The 26,014-nt window shown below is 40.0% G+C and overlaps 1 protein-coding gene across 2 annotated transcripts in view; it reads left to right on the top strand.

Moving 5' to 3' along the window:
* The window catches only part of cdk14 (cyclin dependent kinase 14), a 223,704-nt gene that overhangs the window by 132,900 nt on the left and 64,790 nt on the right, over positions 1–26,014 (top strand). For both annotated transcript variants that reach the window (XM_067447900.1, XM_067447901.1), the window contains 3 exons: positions 7,928–7,991; positions 17,177–17,225; positions 22,550–22,689. In XM_067447900.1, coding sequence (XP_067304001.1) covers positions 7,928–7,991; positions 17,177–17,225; positions 22,550–22,689 — 253 coding nt within the window. The remainder of the gene's footprint in view (positions 1–7,927; positions 7,992–17,176; positions 17,226–22,549; positions 22,690–26,014) is intronic.

The raw sequence follows: 26,014 nt of genomic DNA, 5'->3' as shown, positions 1-26,014 counted from the left end.
TGTAAACAGTAAACTGCTCTCAGCTGCAGATCCAGTCGTCCGTGAACACTTCTGTCGGTTATAGTCCGCGCCACGCTCCACTTCATTCCTCCACTTTGACATTAAGGCGACTTCAACGCTTCAGCACAGCATTCCGGGAAGGCAGCGCTGCATTTGAACCGATTTGAACGCAGAAATGCTTCAGTCGCATCGCAAAGTGGATCTCCACACTCCAAGAAGTGTGTTTTTGACGGAGCAGTCCCAGCGATAAAGGTTCGGTCCTGCTTTGGAAGCAGCCGGTAAGTAAAACTGCTTCAAATGTCTGTGCTGTGCTTATCGTCGCGTATGTAAACATCAGTAAACGACACGATCGCGTGCTTCGTCATTCAAATGCACTAACGGACTTCATTGCTGTTCTATGTAACTTATAACGTTACACTGGTCTGACGTGCAAAACCGTTTTGCTTGCTACTAAGGTTTGGTCGCATACAATAGTCCATAAACCGAATCATGTCATGTTGACAGGCCTCTAAATACAGTACATACCACAGAGACGGACGTCCTGCTGTTGCTGTTTCTATTTCAGCCTCCGAATTAGATTCTGGATCATATCTATTAGCTGAGATAGCTGAGATGGGTTTCTCCACGCTTGAGGACGTCACCGCTTTGCGCTCGTCATTCTTTTGCTCCGCCCACACGATACGCCTCCAGGCGCTCGTTTTTTTCCGGAAAGACTCGGTACAGCCCATATTTCTTTTACAAATATAATAAAACGAAAGACTTTTCGGAGATATGAAGGATGCAATACTACTCTATACGTACTCAAGATTGACATGAGATTGACTGAAACTGAGTGTTTCACCCCCCCCTTTAATGTTATAGCTATTGTCCGTTGGTGTGGATGCTAATATAGTTATCATGCTTGTGGTGTGAATGAGTCTTTATCGTGGTCTCAGCTAACTCAGATAAACAGCATGTGATGACCATTCATTGAGCGCGCTTACATGCACGTTCTTAACCTGATTTTGCATAATAAGCCGGCAATGTATGATCATGTAAACGCGTTAACCTGTTTTCCTTTATTGGAGAAAGGCCATAAACGCTTCTCTTAAGCATAAACCGATCGTCACAGCTTGCCCCATACGCTGATTTCGCCCAGCCTGTACTGTAAACGCTTAACCTGATTTCTGTGGGCTTACCGAAGTGTTCATGTGTGATATGTGACAGGAACGCATCCTTGCTGTGAATTTAAACACATCCACACAGAGAGAACGTTTTGCAGTAAGAGAGGAGGAAATATATCGCAAACTTGGACTCTTTCTTCACCCAAAAAATAATAAAAGTGCTCTCATCAGAGCAGCTGAAGAAGAAGTAGTACAGTCAAAATGCTGCATCTGTAACCGGATGAGAGTGTAATATATGAGCTGTAATTTTCCCGCTGACATTGCAATTTCATTACTCTTCTTCTAGCATCACAGCTGACATAACAAATGAAATACTCAGTCAGATACACAAATGATTACGTTTTGACGTCACCCCTGGAAAAGGACCTGATTTATTAATAAAGTTGCGGTTTACCCTCGATGGGTTTTGGTTTGCGTGTAAACCCAGAGAACAGGTTATTTCAATGAGCAGATTTTTGTGAGTTATCAGCGTACTGCTCTGCACTTAAACTCGCTCGTTGAATTACAACACAAGTCTTTTTCCATGCCGCTCCCTTGGCTCTTCTCTGCACTGAAGGTTAAGAAGGGACGTGAAGTTCATCAGTTGCTCTCTCAGGTTTTGTGTGGGATCAGGACGTGTTCTCCTGATGGCTGCTGTCAGCGAGTGCTGTGCTTTGTCAATGCCGGCACGTCTTCCCTCAGCCTCCCGCTGATCTGCAAAACACTCGCTTGCCACTCGCTCCCGCAGCCCTGAGCTCTCTCCACCCGCTTCACTCGCACTTCAAAGGCTCCTGTCCCTCCCCTCCACCCACCATCCATAATACATGTGGCGTCACTCAGGGCGAGTGCAGATTGGGCTCGGCGTGTTCAGCCGGTACAGTAACCCCCTCGGCTCAGTGCTGAACGGCATCTGCACCTCCTTCTGTTCCTGAGAGCTTCACAACAACAGATACTAGTGTTGAGTCCACTCCACATCTCACAAAACACATCTGCTTTGCATTTTTGTCAAGTTTGTTATGTACCACTTTATACAATAGAAGTTTCAAAGTGTCATTATTCAGCTTGAAGTCCGATGAATGTTGAATCACTTTAGCTCATTAATGATGTAGATGTTGCAAACTTCATCAGTTTTGAGAAAAAAATGTATTCGGCTATAAAGCTGAAGACTTTATTCAGCTCAATACAGTCAGTGATGTGTCTATATAGTCAATAAAGTATATTTACAGCACATACTCTATATACATGTATGTGTATTTGTTATATTTACATATTGTAATATAAACTATATATTTTATTATAATTTTTTCTATAGAGGTGGTGGTCTTATCATTATTAAATTATAAGTGATAGTTGATTTATTTCATTAATTCTATTCAAAAAGTGGAACTTTATATACACATTATATTCATTCTTTACACAAATACTGATATATTTCACATGTTTATTTCTTTTAATTTTGATGATTATAATTGACAACTAAGGAAAATCCCAAATTCAGTATCTCATAAAATTGGAATATTACTTAAGACCAATACAAAGAAAGGATTTTTAGAAATATTGGCCAACTGAAAAGTGTGAAAATGAAAATGAAAAGCATGAGTATGTACAGCACTCAATACTTAGTCGGGGCTCATTTTGCCTGAATTACTGCAGCAATGCGGCGTGGCGTGGAGTCGATCAGTCTGTGGCTCGGCTCAGGTGTTATGAGAGCCCAGGTTACTCTGATAGTGGCCTTCAGCTCTTCTACATTGTTGGTTCTGGCATATTGCATCTTCCTCTTCACAATACCTCATAGATTTTCTATGGGATTACGGTCGGGCGAGTTTGCTGGCCAATTAAGAACAGGGATACCTTGTCCTTAAACCAGGTACTGGTTGCTTTGGCACTGTGTGCAGGTGCCAAGTCCTGTTGGAAAATTAAATCTGCATCTCCATAAAGTTGGTCAGCAGCAGAAGCATGAAGTGCTCCAAAACTTCCTGGTATACGGCTGCGTTGATCTTTGACCTCAAAAAACACAATGGCCCAACAACAGCAGATGACATGCCACCCCAAACCATCGCTGACTGTGGAAACTTAACACTGGACCTCAAGCAATTGTGTGTTTCGCCTCTCTTCCTCCTGACTCTGGGGCCCTGATTTCCAAAGGAAATGCAAAATTTACTTTCATCAGAGGACATAACTTTGACCACTCAGCAGTCCTTTTTGTCTTTAGACCAGGCAAGACACTTCTGACACTGTCTGTTGTTAAGAGTGGCTTGACACAAGGAATGCGACAGCTGAAAATGTCTTGCATACGTCTGTGTGTAGTGGTTCTTGAAGCACTGACTCCAGCTGCAGTCCACTGTTTGTGAATCTCTCCCACATTTTTGAATAGATTTTGTTTCACAATCCTCTCCAGGGTGCGGTTATCCCTATTACTTGTAGACTTTTTTATACCACATTTTTTCCTTCCCTTCGCCTCAATGTGCTTGGACACAGAGATCTGTGAACAGCCGGCCTTTTTTGCAATGACATTTTGTCGACCTTGCCGTCCTTGTGCAAGGTGTCACTGGTAGTCTTTTGAAGAACTGTCAAGCCAGCAGTCTTCCCCATGATTGTGTATCCTACAGAACTAGACTGAGAAATCATTTAAAGGCCTTTGCAGGAGTTTTGAGTTCATTAGAGTGTGGCACCAGGTGTCTTCAATATTGAACCTTTTCACAATATTAAAATTTTCTGAGATACTGAATTTGGGATTTTTCTTAGTTGTAAGTTATAATCATCCAAATGAAAAGAAATTTCATAGTGAATTAGTGTAGTAAAATAGTTTCACAAAGTTTGTTTTAGTAACCATGTCTATGTTTTTAGTTTAGTTTAGTGTACTGAGAAAAATAGTTGACTTTATTAAGCAAAAAGTAAGCTGCATCAGCTTATAATTTATGGCAGACGTCACAACTTCGGCTTGTCTTTCGCTTCTCATTTCCATAAAGTTCAGCATTGATGCCTCTTCCTGTTTATCGGCCCTCTTCTCCAAACTGACATGCACTCACTTACTAACACACACACACACACACCTGCACAGGAGCTCTGACAGTCTATCAGTTGGTTGTCTCACACCTCATTGGTCCATCTGCTCATGCAAAACATGAGGAATGAACCGGCTTTCCCTCAGATCAGAGCGTTCTGCGTGTCAGAGGAAGAGGAAGTGCTGGTTGTGAATGTAGCATCCTGACAACAGGAATAGATTTTTACATCAGTTGTGCAAAAGGACACAAGATCTTTCTCTAATATGGTGCATGAGAGTAACAACTGTTATGGTTAATGTTAGTTTTCTAATTTTGACTCATTTTAGTGGATTGCGTGTTTAATGTGGTGATTTATCATTTTTGCACCACTAGCAGCTCTTAACAAAATCACAGCTATTAAAACTGCTTCACATGCCCCGAACTCATGCATTCATTGAGACACTTAGAGCCAAATTGACTAAACAGGGCAAATTAGCGAGAGCGCAGTCCTATAAAAGCGCTGATGGGAGTGAAAAGTTCTGTGTGTGATCTACTGATGATGCACAAAGGAAAGAACACAGATGCAGCCGGATCATTTACATAATGGCCAACACAATTTACCAAGAGCAGCACAAATTAGCTAAAAAAAGTATTTTTTGGCCGGTAAATAATAGTGCAAATACCAGGAAATTGACTAAAACAAACTTTAGTAAATCACCTTGCGTGATTCATTTAAATACTCTGCTCCCATAAATTTGGCATCTGAAATTGAAACTCCTACAAATGCATATGCTAATTTCTCACGACATGTCTTTAGTAAATCCGACAGTAGTTTGTAATGCCAAAAGAGGGTTTGCACTGGCAATATTGTGTTTGCATGTTCAATAATAACATATACTGCATATATAATATATGAAAATATATATTATTATAACATATATGCTTTTATACATTCATATACTTTTATTCTCTGGTTATGATGACAAAACATAAGCAGACATAAACACTATCTGTGCACTAATTGTTTTTAAACAATTTGACATTTTCTAGATCAAAAAACGTACATGCTGTCTGGTTGTTAAAGGCATACTAAAACTATTCAAGTGAACACACTGAATGTTATTTTGCCACTAGGTCTAGTTGGTTAAAGAGACCTTTTTGCCTATTTTCTTATACATGAAGCCATGCACAAACCAAAGGCAAGTGTGCAGGAAAAATGCTTTCAAAATCACGTCTACGGTTGGTCAGAATGAGGAGTATTGCTCACTTCTGCACACAAACACACAGATTTATCTGAATGCAGCAGCTTATTGGCACAAAATTTAGTCAAAATTAAGTTCTTGCATGTACCTACCATAATAATAACAGTAAATGATGTATAATTACATGCAACTAACCCTCAACCAAACCCTAATCCTGCCCCAACTCTATAGCGCATGCAGTTAATTATTATCAGGACTTAAATGTATAATTACACTGTAGCAGGGACACTTCAAAATAAAGTGTAACCAAAATGACCAAATCGAATGGGAATCGTATGTCAAGGTTTCCTGTGGGGTTCTCATGCATTTTTTCTGCTTTATTTGTGATTCCATGAATATTCTGCACTAGTGTGAGAATAATGTGCATAGATGCATCAATCGCAATAAGAACAGTAGTAAGACAGTAAATAGAGTGAGTTTTGATTGCATGCTGACTTTGTTTCTTCTGGCGTGTGAGTGTGTCCCAAACAGATCTGATCCGGACTGAACCTGTCTGTGTCAAGGTGACCCGCTCTCAGAGATTCATACTCTGGATGTTTGATGTCCAGGGCTCGATCTTTCCCCCCAATGTGTGTTCAATATAGAAGACAAATTTCACTCCAGATTGCTTTTGCTCCTGAGTGGAGGTTGTTTTAAGGGTCTTGCTCTCTGAGAGTGTGATAGACAGACACAGAGAGACAGATTGAAAGAGGGAGAGAGACCATTTTTTTGTTATTCCAGTGCTGAAGCCGGTTCCTGTGAGATTTCTGAACACTCGACTTAGTTTCTCAGAGAGATTTCTCATCACAGAGGTACATGGCTGTGAAAGTGGTCTGATCGCAGGGACGCAGGGCATTTCTCATGTCTTTGTTTCTGAAGGAGGTCAGCTAAAGCTAGAGCTGAACAACAGATGTAGATGAACAGAATAGCAAACCTAACACTATGCAAACAGTTATTTATTCAACTTCATTATATAAGTCTGTGGTATGGCCTTGTTTAAGTGTGTGTGTGTGGGGGTGGGGGTGGGGGGGGGGGCATGTTTTTGTAACATATGAGGACAAATGTGTTTAATGACATGGGTATGACAGAGGTATTACAAGGAAAAGGGGAAAATTGAGGACATTACCCATGGCCCCACTTTTCAAAATGATTATAAAACTCATACAGGATGAGTTTTTTTTAGAAAGTAAAAATGCAGAATGTTTCCTATGATGGGTAGTCTTAGGGGTAGGGGGAGTGTAAGGGGATGGAAAATAAGGTTTGTACAGTATAAAAATCATTACACCTATAGAATGTCCCCATATGTCACACAAACAAACGTTTGTGTGTGTGTGTGTGTGTGTGTGTGTGTGTGTGTCTGTGTGTGTGTGTGTGTGTGTTATCATGGGTCATCACGGGTCACATATGATGAATGCTGCTGTTGTGATGTTTGGTTGTTGACATTTAATGTATTTAAATACTATTAAGTTGTTTTGCATTCTGTGCAAATTAAATTATTACTCATCAAGATTCTAAAACAGCACAAACATAATTAATTTATACCTAGACTAATTAACTTGTGGCCAGCTAATATTCAGCATATGTTTGTTTTTTTCCTTCAAACAAAAGTTCTTGTAAAGGCTTCATCAAACTGTACATAATTCAATACCGCCCCCTGCTGGACAGATTGATCCTTCACAAAGAGTGTGTGCATTGTCCTGTATAATTTGTGATACAGACATGAATGATTCCTCAAATCATGTGTGTTTTTGAGGAGAGGTGTGCTGCACTTTACTAAGTGATCCGATGCACCATTTTACAGATCTACAGATCAGAAGATTTTACATCACACCAGACAGAAAGAAACCACACAGAACATCCCAGAAAGGAAACCAGCCAAACACACTAGCACTGTGTTTTGCCCAGTCAAGCACCACTTAATTGTTCTTCAGATAATGTTAACACATCTAGTGTATAAAGACCTAGAAACACATTTTGTATGTGAAGGAGAATGAAAATACGTTAAAAGCACCTGATAATTAAAATCATTTTGATAATTTGAGTTCTGAGGGACGAGGGTCCCTGAGACATTCAGAGGTTTGTGGTTTCATCTGCACATGTGATCACACACACACACACACACACACACACACACACACACACACACACACACACACACACACACACACACACACACACACACACACACACACACACACACACACACACTCTCACTCTCTCTCTCTCTCTCTCTCTCTCTCTCTCTCTCTCTCTCTCTCTCTCTCTCTCTCTGAGGCTCGTCTCAGCGGTTCGGCTCATCGAGTCTGACGGCTGTAATTACAGTGTGTGTTTAATCGAGTCATGCTCTTTACAAGCTTTAGACTTCAAAAAGCCCCTGCTGTCCGCCAGCTCTGCTGCTCTAAGCACACACACTTGTGTATTCGCATTGAAAATGTTCAATGTCTTTGTGCGGTGGTGTGAATTAAACGTCCCGCCCCACTGGTGTCCTGGAAAACCCTCTGAGACGGCTGTCTGCGCTCTCCCCACTAACTTCAGCTCGTTTTCTTTCTTCTCTGTGCAGGTTTTGGGGACGCCCTCGGAGGAGACGTGGCCAGGTGTTCACTCACTCCCGCACTTCAAACCAGGTAAAGTTCCTGTTCATCATCTGACTGTAAACGACACATGCTGATGCGTCCCGTATCGTCCTCCATCCGTGAGCCAGCAGTAGACCTCTGGGAGCTCATTAACACACACAGCCACAGCGAACTACATATTTTGTTGTATGAATATCTGAAAATCTAAACAGCCATATAAAAAAGATAAGGAAAAGACACTCTACTTTTAAAGAAAACTAAAAATGTCTTATTCTAGCTTGCATTTAGCATGCATTCCTTTATTATCAACACTTGAATATGGGTAAGTTTCATCAAATAAAAAACAACATTTTGAACAAAAAGCTGAGAAAATCACGTTTTTATCGAAGACAACATTCAGATCAGATTAAGAGTGATGATCAAGCACAGATGGAGTATATCAACACCCCTAATCCCCCTGGGACGGCAGTGGCTCAGTGGTTCATGTCGGTTGTCTACAAACCGGAAGGTTGGTGGCTCGATCCACCTGACCAAGCGCAGAGGTGTCCATGAGCAAGACACCTGACCCCAGCAGCTTCCGACGAGCTGGATGGTACCCCACATGGCAGACACCGCCGTCGGTGTATGAATGAGAGATGAGAGAGTGAATGGGTGAATGTGAGGCAAGATGTAAAGCGCTTTGGATGGCTATAGGGTCTATATAAATGCAGTCCATTTACCATTTAATGCTTCACGGTCCTGTAGCTCGTCCTGGGTCCACATTTCATTAATTCATACATTAGATAGTTTGGATTTATATGCTGTTTTATGTTGATCACATTATTTTACATGCTTACATATGATTGCTTGTTTTATTGCATCTCCTTCATCTGTGTTTTGATCAGGAGGGTCTGTACTCATTTTTAAGATGCGTAATAGCGCCCCTTACCGTCTAACAGCGAAAACACAGAAAATTCTGTGTTTGGCAGGGAAAGAGTTAACAGTAGCATTCAAAAATAACCAATGTAAAATAGGCTTCACTCTATATATTGGGGGGGGGGGGGGGGGGGTGAAACACTTAGTCAATCTCATGTCAATCTTAGTCTTATTTTAGAGTACCTATATGTCAATCTCAGTGTTGGGAGTAACGCATTACAAAAGTAATACATTACAGTAACTTACTACTTTTTGCTGTAACGCAGTAGTGTAAGGCATTACTAATCAATTTTCAGTAATATTTTACTCGGTACATTTCAAGTAACGCTTGCGTTACCCCCCCCCCCCCCCCCCCCCCCAAAAAAAAACAACAATAAAACGAAAAAGGAAAAGGTAAAAAAGCCGTGATACATTAACGCATGAAAAATGCAAGTTATTACCTGTTCGTGGTCATTCAATAGCCGCGTGTGGTGTCCAGGTTAGTAATTAAATACTAAATGACAGCTTCTGATATATTTTTGTATAGCGATTTACTTCATTTTCCTTCAATTCAGTAACTTACTTCAATTCATCTCCCTCTTGCTGGTGTACATTTGGATATTGTGTGACATAGTCCAGTGAAGGCATAGGCCTACGCGTTTATTGCTGATTTTACAGAAGTGCCGCAGGCATGATTTCAGCCTCTGTGCTCGCGCTGGCCAGCGGAAAAGTGGCTAAAGAAGGTTTAAAGGCTCTGTCGTTTCAAAGAATAGCACAACGGCGAGCGCGTCGAAGAACGGACGAGAGACGAGGCGCGCGCTGCTGAGCCAAACTAGCCTATAAACAACACTTGGGTGAAGATGACAGAATAAGACTACTGCACACCGTGACACCGTCGTTTAGATTTTTTATAGTAATACAGTCATTTAGTTCAATTAGAGAACAGGCCGTTCAAATAAAAACGGAAGCATGAACCGAACATGTGATCTTGAGCTGACAGATGATCGCGGAAGATTTGGTTTCAAAGTAAAATGTAAAAGCGCCTATTAAAGGGGGTTTGTCATTGTGTTGTGTATTTCATTAAGAATAATAGGCTAATTTTAAACCGAAACTAAAAATCTGCTTGGCCGCACAGAGCGCGCATTTACTAACGAGCTGTCATTCACGGTGTGCGCGCACTGGCGCGTTTTCAGTTCATCCGCTCCCGTTATTAATGACCAAGCGGCAGTGTTCATGTTCCTTTCGGTTAGATAGAATAGTGATTTAAAAGCCCAGATACCGGTGATGTCATCACACTTTGATTAACTGGGGGAAAATGTCCCCACCGTCTAATCCCTACTGTACATTCGCGAGATGGATGCGCATTGCTTAGTTTATCAGAGATATGGACAAGAACGTAGGCTAGTCAAATGCAAATGCAGTATAATACAACCTTTTTCTAAAACCGAAATAACTATGTCGCAACAATAAGAAAAGAACAAATGCGCATATTGTCATAACTTAGAGTTTACACAGTTCTGTTGTGTCTATGAACAGAAGCTATTCCCAGATATTGCCAGATAATCACTTTACCTCTAAAATAATACTTATAACATAGTTGGATCGTCATGATTTCTTGCATTGTCTTGAGCATTCACTTTTTTGCCAATTCTCTATTGTTAGCCTGGATGGCCCATGTCATTATGCTTCATCATATCGCCTTCTACTGGATGTAAAATGCCCTCTGCCTACATTTTAGAATGTTAAGAGCTACTTCCTGAAGTTATTTTGGTGAAAGTAACTCAAAAGTAATACAGGAGTAATGTAACGCATTACAATTCTGAGACAGTAATATTGTAATGTAATGAATTACTTTTAAATAGCAGTAATAAGTAATCTATAATATATTACAGTTTGGAAGTAACTTGCACAACACTGGTCAATCTTAGTCTCATGTCAATCTTAGTCTAATCTTAGAGTACCTATAGAGTAGTATTGCATCCTTCATATCTCCGAAAAGTCTTTAGTTTTATTATATTTATAAAAGAAATATAGGCTGTACCGAGTCTTTCCGGAAAAAAACGAGCGCCTGGAGGCGTATCGTGTGGGCGGAGCTAAAGAATGACGAGCGCGCAGCTACTGCACGAGAGCTTCTGAAAGCGGTGATGTCCTCAAGCGTGGAGATGAAAACGTTACCCTAAATAAACCATGGCTAACCGATTCAACTAATACATATATGATCCAGAATCAGATCCGGAGGCTGAAATAAATTGAACAGGAGAAACAACAACAGCAGGACGTCCGTCTCTGTGGTCTGTACTGTATTTAGTGGCCTGTCAACATTTGTGTGTCTTTACTCGCAGTTTATGAGGACATGATTCGGTTTATGGACTATTGTATGTGACTAAACCTTAGCAGTAGCAAGCAAAACGGTTTTGCACGTCAGAGTCAGACTAGTGTAACGTTATACATAGAACAACAATAGAGTCCGTTAGCGCATTTGAAGGAAGAAGCACGCTTTGTGAGAACGTCCCCTGGGTTTATGTTTGGGTGGTTTTATAATAAACAAACTGACACCTATAGTGGTCAGCTAAACAAATGTATTTAAACACACACCATAGATCGCATGCTCCATTGATAAATTAACTAACATCATACACGATCGTGTTTTTTACTGATGTTTACTTACGTGACGATCGCCAACAACAGACATTTGAAGCAGTTTTACTCACCTCCTGTTTCCAAAGCAGGACCGTGAACCTTTATCGCTGGGACCGCTCCGTCAAAAACACACTTCTTTGGTAACTGTTGATTTTGTGAAGTCCTGACAGCAGTGACCGTGGAGATCCACTTTTGCGACCGAAGCGCATGTTGTAACGCTTCCCATAATTTCTGCGTTCAAATCGGTTCAAATGCAGCGCTGCCTTCCCGGAATGCTGTGCTGAAGCGTTGAAGTCGCTTGATGTCACCCATAGGAATAAAGTGGATCGCGGCGCGACAGAAGTGTTGCACGGACTAGTGGATCTGCTGCACCTGAGAGCAGTGTTTATGGGCGGCGTGCATCTAGTCACGCGCACCCTGCCGGGAGAAGAGCCCGTACGGCCCATACAAGGACCTTCTGCTCTATCGACGTCAAGCCGAGCCATACTCGAAAAAAACTCTCCCAAAACTTGTGAGAAACCGGGAGGGAGTATTCTTAACACAGAAATACTCCATCAAACGTCCAACTTAGTTTTTGAAACTTTGTCTATGTTTAGGATGGGAATCCTTTACAGTGTAAAAAGCTCAGTATGCATGAAACAGCATTTCACCCCCCCTTTAACTTTTCCACTGACAAAAAAAAAAAAGCACATCCATCCAGCATAAAAGTAATTCATAGGACTACAGTGGGTTAATAAAGACTTAAAGCGCAGCAATGCGTTTTTGTAAAAAAAAAAATCCATGTCTTTATAAACTATAATTAAAGTACTACTGATTTGGAACCATGCCGTTTTTAATAGCATGGATTGGCAATACCTTTCTAGTACTGCTATATCGTGCAAACACTACCTCAGATACGGGACCATTGAGACTTCAGCCTTCTTGATTTTGGAAGTTTTTTTTGCAAGTAATTTGTGTTTGATTAGCAAGAGTTGTAAAATGTGTAGTGTTAGTTAGTGTGCTTCCAGTTAGTGTGAAACAGATACTAAAGAGCTGTTCACGTCTAAGGCTGTGTTTGAAATCACCCTCTATACCCTCATTCACTATTCTCTTACTCCACTAATATAGCCCACTAGAAGGAGAGAATGAAAACGAGTGAGTGAATTTGGACACCGAGGGCCTCATTTTAACAGTCTGAGCACGTGGTCTGAAGCGCAGGTGCACTTAGGGTGTGTCCCAATCCACTTTTGCTAATTTAATGACAGATAAAACAGTCGGTGTGCCAGGCACATGGTCCAAAAGTGTTGTCCCCAGTCTCTTTAATGAGGTGTGTGTGTGTTGGCCGTAACGTGCAATAAACCAATCAGAGTCTTATCAAAAAGAGGGATTTGTGTGTGGAAAGACTGAACGCTTCTCCAGAGAGGAATCCTTTTATTTTTAATATTAAAAAATGTGTGTGTGCTGCTGTGCGTTCGTGTGTGTGTAAGAAGCAGAGAGTGTGCACGTTGTGCACCTGCCTATAGGCGCATATTACTAATGCGGCCTTTAAATAACAAAAAAATACTGCGAGCTATTGACTTTAGACCAGGTTTTTGTCGGTCAATGGCACAGTCATGTTCAGTTCCTCTAAATAACAACACGCCAACAATGCTCCTGAACACACCTCGATTTCAGACCAGCTCGCTGCTGCAGAATTTGTGCTTGCAGTTTAATAACCATTTGAAGCATAGCAAACTAGCAGCTCCAGGAGTGTAATCAAAGATTTATCTTGAACTCTGTCAGGGAAACAATGTGTAAACCTTAATTAAACAATTTAATAATCAATTAAAAAGGGAATTCGACCTGTATGATATTACACTGTAGCCACATTGGACCAGCGGTTTGGAAAACTGATGGATAAATGATAAAGCTGTGGGCGCCATCTTCTGGTCAGACGCGGGAATTCATTCTGCATGACCCTTACGGTGCCTTATGGGTATTCTCTAGCTGTTAAGTGTACATCGGTTGTACACTTGTTATGGGATTGAATGAGTGCACTCGATAACGTCCACTATGGTTTCGGACACCACTACAAATGGCTGTCCCCTCATAGTGCCCTATTTAAGGGTATAGGGGGTGATTTTGGTCACCCTAATGTTCTCGCTATTCTGTGGCTCCTCAAGGTGACCTTAATAAAACACTGAGCGTCCCAGGAAAGCCTCGCAGACATAAAATCTCAATAAAAAAACATCAACTGATCTTTTTGTCTGTAGCATCAACATTAAATTGAATCGATAAAAGTAAAAGAGGGTGTGATCTTGTGATAAAGCCTTATTTGCATTTTGAAAGTCATAATGGCTTGATGTTGAACAGGGGAAATAAATCCAAGCGAATAGGGTAAAAATTTCAAGATGAAAAGATATCCCCATACTTCCCCATTTGATTGATTTTTGTAAGGAATATTATGTTTAAATAAGCAAATTATGCAGTCTCTAATTAAATATGCACTAATTTGCATAAATGTCCTGAACAGAAATTTGAACACTGGATGGTTCAAAATTCTTGTTTGATTTTGTCTGACATATTAGAGTTAGGGTTTTACAGAGGGGGTTTTGGATATTTCTTTCACTTCATGACTCATTTTTAGGATTTAAATGTTATAGAAATTAGGCAAATGATATAGGAAGAAATCCCTTCACAATATAGTTAGGAATAAAACGGTTTGGTGTTTGTAAGTGCTGCTGAGAAGCCACTTCACTTCAGAGATGACACTCAAATGTGTGTTAAAAGAAGACATGTTATGGAAGCAAAATTGACCAGTGCCTGTTTTGTGCCTATAGTCTTTCCTTATATCAGTTAGAAATAGCATTGGTGTAGTTCAGTGTTGTAGCAGCAGAGGGCGGTGTTTACTGCGCTTCTGCACTATGACCAGCTGAGACTGTATGAGACCTGATCACAGTGTTTGCTTTGTAAATATGCCAGTTCATGCCTCCAGTGTGCTGTCAATGAATACTCACGCTTGATGAAGTGTTAGCGATAGGTTGTGGGGTTTGGGATGTTTAATTGCAGGTCATGGAGTTCCTGGGTTTTATATAAGGGGCACTGAATGGAAATGCGATGTGTGTGTCTGTGCGCGTGTTTGTGTACTGACACGTTTCATACCTGAATGCCTGAGCGGACGGTGTGTATTGATCCAGTCTGCAGTAGGCCAAACCAATGAATCGATATCTAGAACAAAGAGACTGTTCAGAATAACATCCTAACACACACTGCGGTTGCTGCAGTATAGAGGATGTGTACAGTTACAGTACGCACATTTTCTCTATTAAAATATACTTTTGTGGGGTTATAATAGTTAACTAAAACTAAAACCAAATTCTAAGTCTTCCTATAATAAAATGTTATTTTATTTCAGTTAGTTGAAAAGGTTATTTATATATAATTTCAGATTCAGGCTATTTAACCAAATGTTGCCTTTGTCAACTAACTGAAATAAAATTCCATTTTATTTAAGGTAAACTTATTTTGTAAACAAAATTATATATATATATATATATATATATATATACAGGTTCTTTAAAAAAAATTAGCATATTGTGATAAAAGTTCATTATTTTCCATAATGTAATGATAAAAATTTGCACATTTCATCCGACCAATAAAAGAAAAGTGTTTTTATTACAAAAAAAGTCAACCTTCAAATAATTATGTTCAGTTATGCACTCAATACTTGGTCGGGGATCCTTTTGCAGAAATGACAGCTTTAGTGCGGCGTGGCATGGAGGCGATCAGCCTGCGGCACTGCTGAGGTGTTCTGGAGGCCCAGGATGCTTCGATAGCAACCTTAAGCTCATCCAGAGTATCGGGTCTTGCGTCTCTCAACTTTCTTTTCACAATATCCCACAGATTCTCTATGGGGTTCAGGTCAGGAGAGTTAGCAGGCCAATTGAGCACAGTAATACCATGGTCAGTAAACCAATTACCAGTGGTTTTGGCACTGTGAGCAGGTGCCAGGTCGTGCTGAAAAACCAAATCTTCATCTCCATAAAGCAGCAGATGGAAGCATGAAGTGCTCCAAAATCTCCTGATAGCTAGCTGCATTGACCTGCCCTTGATAAAACACAGTGGACCAACACCAGCAGCTGACATGGCACCCCAGACCATCACTGACTGTGGGTACTTGACACTGGACTTCAGGCATTTTGGCATTTCCTTCTCCCCAGTCTTCCTCCAGACTCTGGCACCTTGACTTCCGAATGACATGCAAAATTTGTTTTCATCCGAAAAATGTACTTTGGACCACTGAGCAACAGTCCAGTGCTGCTTCTCTGTAGCCCAAAAGTGTCTTGACCTGGGGAATGCGACACCTGTAGCCCATTTCCTGCACACGCCTGTGCACGGTGGCTCTGGATGTTTCTACTCCAGACTCAGTCCACTGCTTCCGCAGGTCCCCCAAGGTCTGGAATCGGTCCTTCTCCACAATCTTCCTCAGGGTCCGGTCTCCTCTTCTCGTTGTGCAGCGTTTTTTGCCACACTTTTTCCTTCCCACAGACTTCCCACTGAGGTGCCTTGATACAGCAGTCTGGGAACAGCCTATTCGTTCAGAAATTTCTTTCTGTGTCTTACCCTCTCGCTTGAGGGTGTCAACGATGGCCTTCTGGACAGCAGTCGGGTCGGCAGTCTTACCCATGATTGCGGTTTTGAGTAATGAACCAGGCTGGGAGTTTTTAAAAGCCTCAGGAATCTTTTGCAGGTGTTTAGAGTTAATTAGTTGACTCAGATGATTAGGTTAATAGCTCGTTTAGAGAACCTTTTCATGATATGCTGATTTTTTGAGGCAGGAATTTTGGGTTTTCATGAGCTGTGTGCCAAAATCATCAGTATTAAAATAATAAAAGACCTGAAATATTTCAGTTGGTGTGCAATGAATCTAAAATATATGAAGGTTTAATTTTTATCATTACATTATGGAAAATAATGAACTTTATCCCAATATGCTATTTTTTTGAGAAGGACCTGTGTGTATGTATGTGTATATATATATTATATGTTATATCATTTTATTAATATAACAATAATAAAAAATAATAAATAAAAAAAAATATATATGTATATATATATATATATATATATATATATATATATATATATATATATATATATATATATATATATATATATATATATATATATATATATATATATATATATATATATATATAACAATAATATAATATCTAGCATGATGAATGAAGCAGAATGTAAGTTCTCTCTTTACTGATTATTTGATCATACTGACTGAAGTTTGGGGTCAGTAACATTTTTTTTTTTTTAAATAAATCAATATTCTTATTGCACAATAGCACATTCAATTGTGCCAAGACATTTATAATGTTTTAAAATATCAAAATGTTAAGTATTAAAAGTCAAAATGCTTTTTATTTTATTTTTATTTTTAACTTTCTATTGATCAAAGAATGACACCAAAAAAGTATCGTAGTTTCCCCCAAAATATGAAGCAGCACAATAGTTTTTGACTATGGTCTATGGTTTCTCCTGAGCATCAGCTTTCTGAAGGATCATGTGACACTGAAGACTGGAGTAATGATACTGAAAATTCAACTTTGATCACAGGAATAAATAATATTTTAAAATGTATATCACATAGAAAACAGTGGTTCTAAATTGTAATAACATTTCACAATATTACCGAGTTCTTCATCTGTCGTTTGTCTCATCTGCAGATCGTTTCACAGTCTACAGTCCCAAGAAACTCAGACAAGCCTGGAACAAGTAAGTGACCACAATGTGTTTTTATATAGCTTTGTATAACACTCATTTTTCTTTTGTGTGAATGCCAAAGTGTGTTTGAGATGCTTCTGAATATCTCAGTTATTTCTCCTGGACCGCAATGACCTTAATGGAGATTTTTTTCTCCTGAAAGGTGATCTCTCTTCTAGAGTTTCAGCTTAGATCTTGACAAGGTCTCAGACTGTGCTGAATCAACTAAAAAAAACAACAACTAACATTTCTCATCAAATTTATTTCTCATCACATTATTTTAATAGCTTTATACGCACACTTTTAGGAGAAAAGATGATAGAGAGTAGGTCCATCCTTAAATGAAGCATCAGTGAGAGCTGAAAACGATGAAAGAGCCACATCTGTGCAATGTTCACTTACAGCAAACATTATTTCTGTGACATTTTTAAAACTGCAAATATTCTGTAACACAATACAATTGAATTTGTTAAAAAATTTATAAATACTGAAACTAATGGAATGCTTATTGTTAGTTAATGTTAAAGCATTAACTAATTGTACAGTGGGACCTTATTGTACAGTGTTATAACCATTTGGACTGTAGTGTAAATTACATCATGCCCTAAACTAGGAAACAGTCCAAACCATTGAAACAAATTACATCTCAGCTGAAACGTAATGATGATAAACTATTGTAAAAATTAAAAATAAATGCAAAACTATAATGACCATGGTCTTTTCTTCATAATCAGATGAAGCTTTGTGAGGTTTCTGATCTCATTCGATGAATCCACATCTGAACTAGCAGGAGAAGCACGAGAACACGAGGGAGAACTTCAGATGCAAACAGAAGTCTATAGTTGTTACATATCTGTGTTTCTGTTGTGATGTTTTCCATGTATTTCCTGGTTTGAGTTATCACATGTTCCTTTGTTCTCAGTTTCCTGCCCCTTGTCTGTTCCTTTGGTTACCATCATCAGTTTAGTTCGTGTCAGCTGTGTATAGTCATCTGTGTTACCTGTTCCCCTCGTTAGTCTAGTCTTCAGTGTGTGTATTTAGTTCCCTCATTCTCATCCCTTCCTTTTCCGGTCTTACGTTAAGTGAAGTTAGGTATATGGTGTTAAATGTTCCGTTCTGAGTCTGATTTGAATAAAGCCCATTTTGTTTGGAAGTCCTGGATCTCCACATCTCTGCTGCATCCAACACTTGTAACAATAGTCTAATCACACAGACGCTTGTACACAAGCTCATTACACACACGGCTGGTGGACAGAAACTCTGAGAAAACTTCATGTTTCCTTGACGTATTTATTCTGCAGAGGCCTAATTATTCACATACATTTGTACTTTTTTACATTTGTTTTTCCTTGGCAGTAGTGAGTGTGATAGTTCAGGAGTTCAGACAACACACACACACACACACACACACACACACACACACACACACACACACACACACACACACACACACACACACACACACACACACACATTCAGCCTTAGGCCCAAAAACACACTACTAAACATGTGAATGCTTGCAAACGAACAATCAATCCTGTAACTTAAGCATAATGTGACAGAATAAAACCTCAGTAGAGTGATAAAATTTCCTTAAAATTAGTGTGTCTTCAGAACAGATGATTTCTAGATACAAGCATGATAACCGTCATGTTAACTAACTTGCTCTTTCAAGACAGTCTTTGAGCTGAAAATTAATCTTTTGGGGTTTTATTTGGGGCTCAATCTAGATCTATGATTATATACTGTACAATATATTACAGTTAGTTTTTTTCTGGGTCAGAGGTGGACAGTAACTAAGTACATTTACTTGAGTACTCTATTTAAGTTCACTTTTTGAGTGTCTGTATTATTTGTTTTGTGAAACTTTGACTTTAACTTCACTACATTTGAAAGACAAATACTGTACTTTTTACTCCACTACATTTCTATCAAGGTCCTTGAAGTCAAAAGTCATTTCTGTAGCAGCTCTGAAAGTCAGTGGATGATTTTTTCCCTTCTTTAAAAGTTTTTTTTTTGTTGTTGTTGCTGACAGCCTATCAGTAATCTCTATTGTAGGGTCATGTGAAGTTTCCTAACATTTTTTGAACACTGATCGGTTTATAGCAAAATGGAAGATGGTTCCTCGGCACAGTGTGTGCACTCATGGCCATACTGTGCAAGTATGTTTCAGTTTTTAAAAAAATCAAGATTAGTTTAGTTGCCACACACTTGATGCATGCATTATAAAATGTTAAAAATGTAAACGTCTGGGAGAAAGAGGAGTAAAGTTGGGAGAATATCAGATGTGTATCAGTGTATTGGATCTGTGCATTCTTCGTTAAAGATACAGCAGCTCTATAAAGAGCTTTGTAACTTTTATACAAGTATTAAAATGAGCTATTTAAGCTAGCATGTCTTATGAAGCATCACTGACTGGCTTAAACCATGATGGCATAGTGTGCATTTAAACAACAATGCAACAATATTAAAACAATGCGTTTTGATACTTAAGTACTTTTAAAAACAAATACTTCTGTACTTTTACTTAAAGGGGGTGAAACACTCAGTTTCAGTCAATCTCATGTCAATCTTGAGTACCTATAGAGTAATATTGCATTCTTCATATCTCAAAAAAGTCTTTAGTTTTATTATATTTATAAAAGAAAGATAGGCTGTACCGAGTCTTTCCGGAAAAAAATGAGCGGATGGAGGCGTATCGTGTGGGCGGAGCTAAAGTATCACGAACGCACAGCTATTGCATGAGAGCTTCTGAAAGCTGTGACATCCTAAAGCGTGGAAAAGAAAACGTTACTATAATAAACCATGGCTATCAATCAGATTCAACCTTAGCAGAAGCAAGCAAAACGGTTTTGCACGTCAGACTAGTGTATAGAAAAAAAATGGAGTAGCGCATTTGAATGAAGAAGCACCCCTAGGTTTATGTTTGGGTAGTTTTACATTAAACAGACAGACACCTATAGTGGTCAGCTAAACAAATGTATTTAAACACACCATACATCGTATGCTCCATTGATAAATTAACTATACACGATCGTGTTGTTTACTGATGTTTACTTACGCGACGATATCCAACAACAGACATTTGAAGCAGTTTTATTCACCGTCTGCTTCCAAAGCACGACCGTGAACCTTTATCGCTGGGAACGCTCCGTCAAAAACACACTTCTTTGGTAAATTTGTTGATTTCGTGAAGTCCTGACAGCAGTGACCGTGGAGATCCACTTTTGCGACACGACTGAAGCGTGATGTTGTGTCCAATACACTGATGCTTCCCGTCATTTGTGCGTTCAAAAAAGGTTCAAATGCAGCGCTGCCTTCCCGGAATGCTATGCGGGCGCATTGACGTCGCTTGAATAGGAATAAAGTGGAGCGCAGCGCGACAGAACTGTTGCACCTACGAGTGGATCTGCACCTTGAGAGCGGTGTTTATGGGCGTGCATTTGTTCTCTTGCTCTCTGGTCACTCGCACGCGCACCCTTCCGGCAGAAGAGCCCGTACGGCCCATACAAGGACATTCCGACCCGTTGACACGTCAAGCGGACCCATACTCGAAAAAAACTCTCAGAAACTTGTGAGAAAAAAATCCTCCATCAAACGTCCAACATTAATTTTTGAAACTTTGTCTATGTTTAGGATGGGAATCCAAGTCTTTAAAGGTGTAAAAAGCTCAGTATGCATGAAACAGCATTTCACCGCCCCTTTAAGTAAAAATCAGTTTTTAGAACTTTCACTTGTTGTAAGGGAGTAATATTTGACCAGTAGTACTTGTACTGTGTCCACCTCTGGTCTGGGTTTTGAAACAGTTTTTTTTTTTCCTGGTTCTTGACGGACAAACCAATTTGTCAGATGTCCTTATATACATATATGTCTTGCCACTATTGGGCAAACAGGTCTGATCCTTAATTACTACAAATGAATAATTTGTAAGCTAGATTTATGCCTATTTTTTCACATCTTCGTGGCACACCACAATGATTTCCGTCATCTCATGTGTTAATATTTTTTTTTTAGTGTAACAATTTATGATTTGCAAAAATAACTGTTGCATCTGTGTAGATTACATGAGCAAAGTCTATGCGCGTTGTGCACGCTATACATTATGGTCAAGCATGCGCCCTTAAAATAGCATAATGAACAACGCGCAACGCGCCACTGACTTTAGACTAGGTTTTTTCTGGTCAGTGGCGCAACTGTTTAATGAAACAGCAAAATAGCACCAGGGATTGTTTGCGCCGGAACACGCCTCCTTTTTTGCGCTGAACCGCCCAGGGAGCGCAAGTTCATTCACTAGTTTAGCGACGTGCTTCTGTGGAGGGAAAAGTGCGCTTTGCGCGGGTGCAAAATAGGAATGACACATGCGTCGGTGTACAAAGTCAATTGCGCTGGGTGCAAGATAGGGCCCCTTATGTTAAAAAGGCTGCATTTATTTGATTTAAAAATAAATAAAGCAAAAACAGTAATATTGTGAAATATTATTAAAATTTTAAAACAACTGATATGATATGCCACCCTAAAAAACACAAAATAACAAAGCTAACTATGATCCTTCGTATGAAACGTTAAGCCAGGGTCCTGACTTTCGGGGGTCATCAAAAATCCCATAGCACTTCTTGTAAAGAGTAGGGGTGTAACCCCGGTGTCCTGGCCAAATTCCCTCGATTGGCCCTTACCAATCATGGCCTCCTAATAACCCTATCCACTGAATTGTCTCTATCATCCTCTCTTCCTCTCCACCTATCGCTGGTGTGTGGTGAGCGCACTGGCGCCGTTGTACAAGTGGATGCTGCACACTGGTGGTGGTTGAGGAGGGATCCCTGACACGAGTGTAAAGCGATTTAGGTGTGCTTTGAATGCCTCATTCATTCATTCATGATTGTTCATTTCACATGTCAATCAGACTGTCTGTAAGTATGCGGTTCTTGGACAGAAGACCAGACTTGGTTTAATTTTCTGACCTCAGCAAATCTGTACACTCATTGAGAGTTCAGCATCTAAAGATCTGCTGTGTGTTTGTGTATATCTGTTCTGCAGTGCAGGTGTGTTTGTACCGGTCTTTGACTTTGCAGTTTAGAGGACGTTTGTGGGTGAAAACTAGTTTAGCATTTTCCACTCCAAAAACATTTTTCCAGCCGCACGTCAGCGGGAGTGAAGCTGACAGAGAGCCTGAGCTGGAAATGCGAGCAGTAAGGGTGTGTGCGTGTGTGGGGATCTTGGCACTGTAGTCATCTGTATGTTTATAACTGTGTGAGTGCACGTGTGTGTGTGGTGATCTTGGCACTGTAGTCATCTGTATGTTTATAACTGTGTGCGTGCGCGTGTGTGTTTGTTGGCAGGCTGGGTTATGTAGATCATGCTGAAGAGCTGGCTTCCAGATTTCTCCAGTGCTTCCCAAAGAACCGGCTCTCCGCCCAGGCGGCCCTCCACCATGAATACTTCAGCCATCTGCCCCCGAGACTCTGGGAGCTGCCTGACAGTAAGTCAACTCGCACCACATCACTACCTCACTGCCTTCACAATCACACACTACCATGCTACTCATACTATGTTCGCAGTATGCATGCATGAAACACTCCAGTGACCTACTACTCATTATTTTTTGCTGTTTATTGCGCTTAAACAGTCAAATACACACAAAATATTGTAAAAATGTCAGCCTTGGCGAATATTCATGTAAACATAATCAGTTCTGTTTTAAGTGAACATAAGCAGTTGAGAAAGAAAACACGTGTAGCAGTGTAATGGATCCATGCGTCAAATCTTCCTCAACCCTCCCCATTACATGGCTTGGTACTCACGCACACAAGCATTCACCTGCACTGCATGTTTTTGGATTGTGGGGGAAACCGGAGCACCTGGAGGAAACCCACGCAGACACAGGGAGAGAACACAGAAAGCACTCTTGGCTCAGCCAGGACTCGAACCAGGGACCTTCTTGCAGTGAGGCGACAGTGCTGCCCACTGAGTCACTGTGCCGCCTATTATAAAGCTTTATATAACTTTAGATATTCATTTAAAGGGTTACTTCAGCGATTAGCATATGGCTTTCTATCAGTAGAAATCCGTATATTCGAATAATCGTGCTGTGTTTGTGCTGTGAAACTCCCTCAGCGGCCAAATCACATTACCGTATTTTCCGGACTATAAGTCGCTCTGGAGTATAAGTCGCATCAGTCAAAAAATGCGTCATGAAGAGGAAAAAAACATATATAAGTCGCACTGGACTATAAGTCGCATTAGGCCAGAAGCAGAGCGGGAGCCGCGCGCGCATGCATGCACCCGCTCGTGTCCGCTCACTGTGCAAAACCAAGCAGAAGAAAGAAAGTTTGAAGTGAGAAACTTATGAGGGACTGGCGAAAAGCAGACGTTACTTTAACTGTAATGAAGAAAACAAAGAAAGCTAATCGCGGACTGAAAGCAAGATGGCCAGAGCTGAAGGAACGAGTCCACACACGCTTGAACTCTCTGCCGGGAGAGGCTCAGCCGCGCGAGACAAACGCTGTGTGAATCGTTCTCGGCTGCATATGTTACTGCATGCAGCTTGTAATTTGCAGAATAAGATTTTCTTTATTGGGGCATTTTGTTTGTGTTCCGTCAGATCAGTTCAGTTTTCAGTAATTTTTTTCAGGGGTAGGCTACAGGAGCAGCATAGAGCGCCCTCTCGCGGCTATATGTTTATTCTTGTCAGTCAGTATGAATTAAATTCAAATTCAAAAATAATTTCACATTTCTACTACATTAAGGACCCAGTTTAAATACAGATTCATCCTCTCAGCACTGAAGTATCCCTTTAAAAAAATTTAAAAAGTCTTTATTTTGCCCATTCATTATTATGCCTGTTTAAAGGCCACGACACACCAAGGCCTTGTCAAAGAACTAGCGGTGATGAAAGCGGACTGTTGTTATTGCCTCGCGTCTTGGCCAAAAATCTGCGCTTGATCCCACCAAAAGGACTAAAGGCGACTGTCAACAAACATGTGCGTTTTGCGCCAGCATGTAAGGAAATAACTGTCAATTAGCGCGGGTATCAATAGTCTATATTCGTCATTCAAAAACAGAAACCAAAACTGTGATTTCTGATATACAAACTCTAAACTTGCTTACCATTTTAAATATCAGTCATGTTTATCACTTTCTTCATTCCAACCGGCTCGTTTTTATAAAAAAATATTCATGTATTAGACTTCATGCATTGTGTCTTGACTTCTTTGCTCGCTTTTATCATTTTCGCTGTTTTATGTGACCATCAGCCCAAATCAAATCCTCCAAAACCAGCTCATTATACAACAACAGATTATTATACTTAAAAGAACAGAGGCCTGAGAACTGGTTTCACAGACAAGACTTAGACTAAGCCAGGGCTAGGCCTTTGTTCAACTAAGACATTTTTTAAGTCAGATTTATTAACATGTCTTAGAAAAAGAAAAAGAAAACATTACTGGTGTGCATCTTGAGACAAAGCATTGACACGCTAAATTGTCAAAAGTGTTGTGACGCCTGCCTTTACATGGACATGTCCTTTAATGCCATCCCATTCTTAATCCATATTGTTTAATATGGCGCTGGCCCACCCTATCACTTTTTTCTTTCCAAATGGCTCGTTTTATGAAAATATTCATGTACTGGAATCAGTGTTGCCATAGTTACTTTGAAAAAGTAATCTGATTACTGATTACTCCTTTAAAAAGTAACTTAGTTACTTTACAAATTACTTGATTTTAAAAGTAACTAAGTTCGATTACAAGTTACTTTATTAGTTACATTCAGCAGTTGCCGTCAACACCCCTGCCGCCTCAAAATAGAAATGACAACCATTTTTGGCAACACACTTTATTGCATTTATGCCCGAGCCTGACGGCCCCGACTTTTTTACGCCCCTTTTTTTAGGCTTCTCCTTCGTTTTATATTTATTTTAATAATTAAAATGAACAATGAGATGTGCTGGTGGAAACAACATGAGACCGTGATAGCTTGCGCCACTGTCAAGATATGGCTCGCGCAGGGTTAAAGAGTCCGTTTCTTCAGTGCAGCTGCTAGAGTTATGGCCTTTTTACAACTGGTTCCTTCATTCATTTTCTCTGACCAGGTATCTATCTGATTGCGAATTGACCAGGAGTAACGTTAGGCCTAAATGCCTTCCGAGAGTCTTTCGAGACGTATTTAATTCCGATCACTCAAACAAACCAATTCAGAAGGTGCATGAAAGCATTTCAAACTAAACCGGACAAATGTAAATGTATCTGGTTGTTTAAACCACATGTGTAAATTTTACTCCTGGCAAATAATTAAAAAATAAATTTGTGAGAGCTTATGTAGTCAGATAGATATGATAGTGCTTGCAACATCCCTGCAAATGAGTAAAGCAAGCCAACGCATATGGCCGTAGGCTAAATGAAACTTTAAAATAAGTCACAAAAAACACAATCATCATCAATATAAATTAATGAGACTAATGATCTTACCAGTGCTTAGGTCGCTCTCTCTCATATTGCGATCTTTGAATTTGAAATGGGCTGCTGAATAAAATGCTGGAATCTTTTGCTTTGATGTGAATGCTGTTAAATGAGCATATACCGCGGGAATTGAAGATCGGGTTTATATTAATTTTGCTGAAGTCTAAGGTAGGCTATAAGAAAACCTGCATGTACTTTTTTTTTTTCTTTAGATTGTGTAGCCCGTTTCGTTTTTTTGAGCGCCGTTGCGAGCAGTAGGCTAGCCTATCAGCCTGCCTCAGCTCGTCAAAAACGCCTTTGTGGTGGTATAATAACTAGCCTACTTTGTTTTTAATGTCAAAGTAGTTT

The sequence above is a fragment of the Pseudorasbora parva genome, chromosome 7, assembly GCF_024679245.1.
Source record: "Pseudorasbora parva isolate DD20220531a chromosome 7, ASM2467924v1, whole genome shotgun sequence".
In the NCBI taxonomy this organism is placed as follows: domain Eukaryota; kingdom Metazoa; phylum Chordata; class Actinopteri; order Cypriniformes; family Gobionidae; genus Pseudorasbora; species Pseudorasbora parva.
This window is presented reverse-complemented; position numbering and strand designations above follow the sequence as displayed.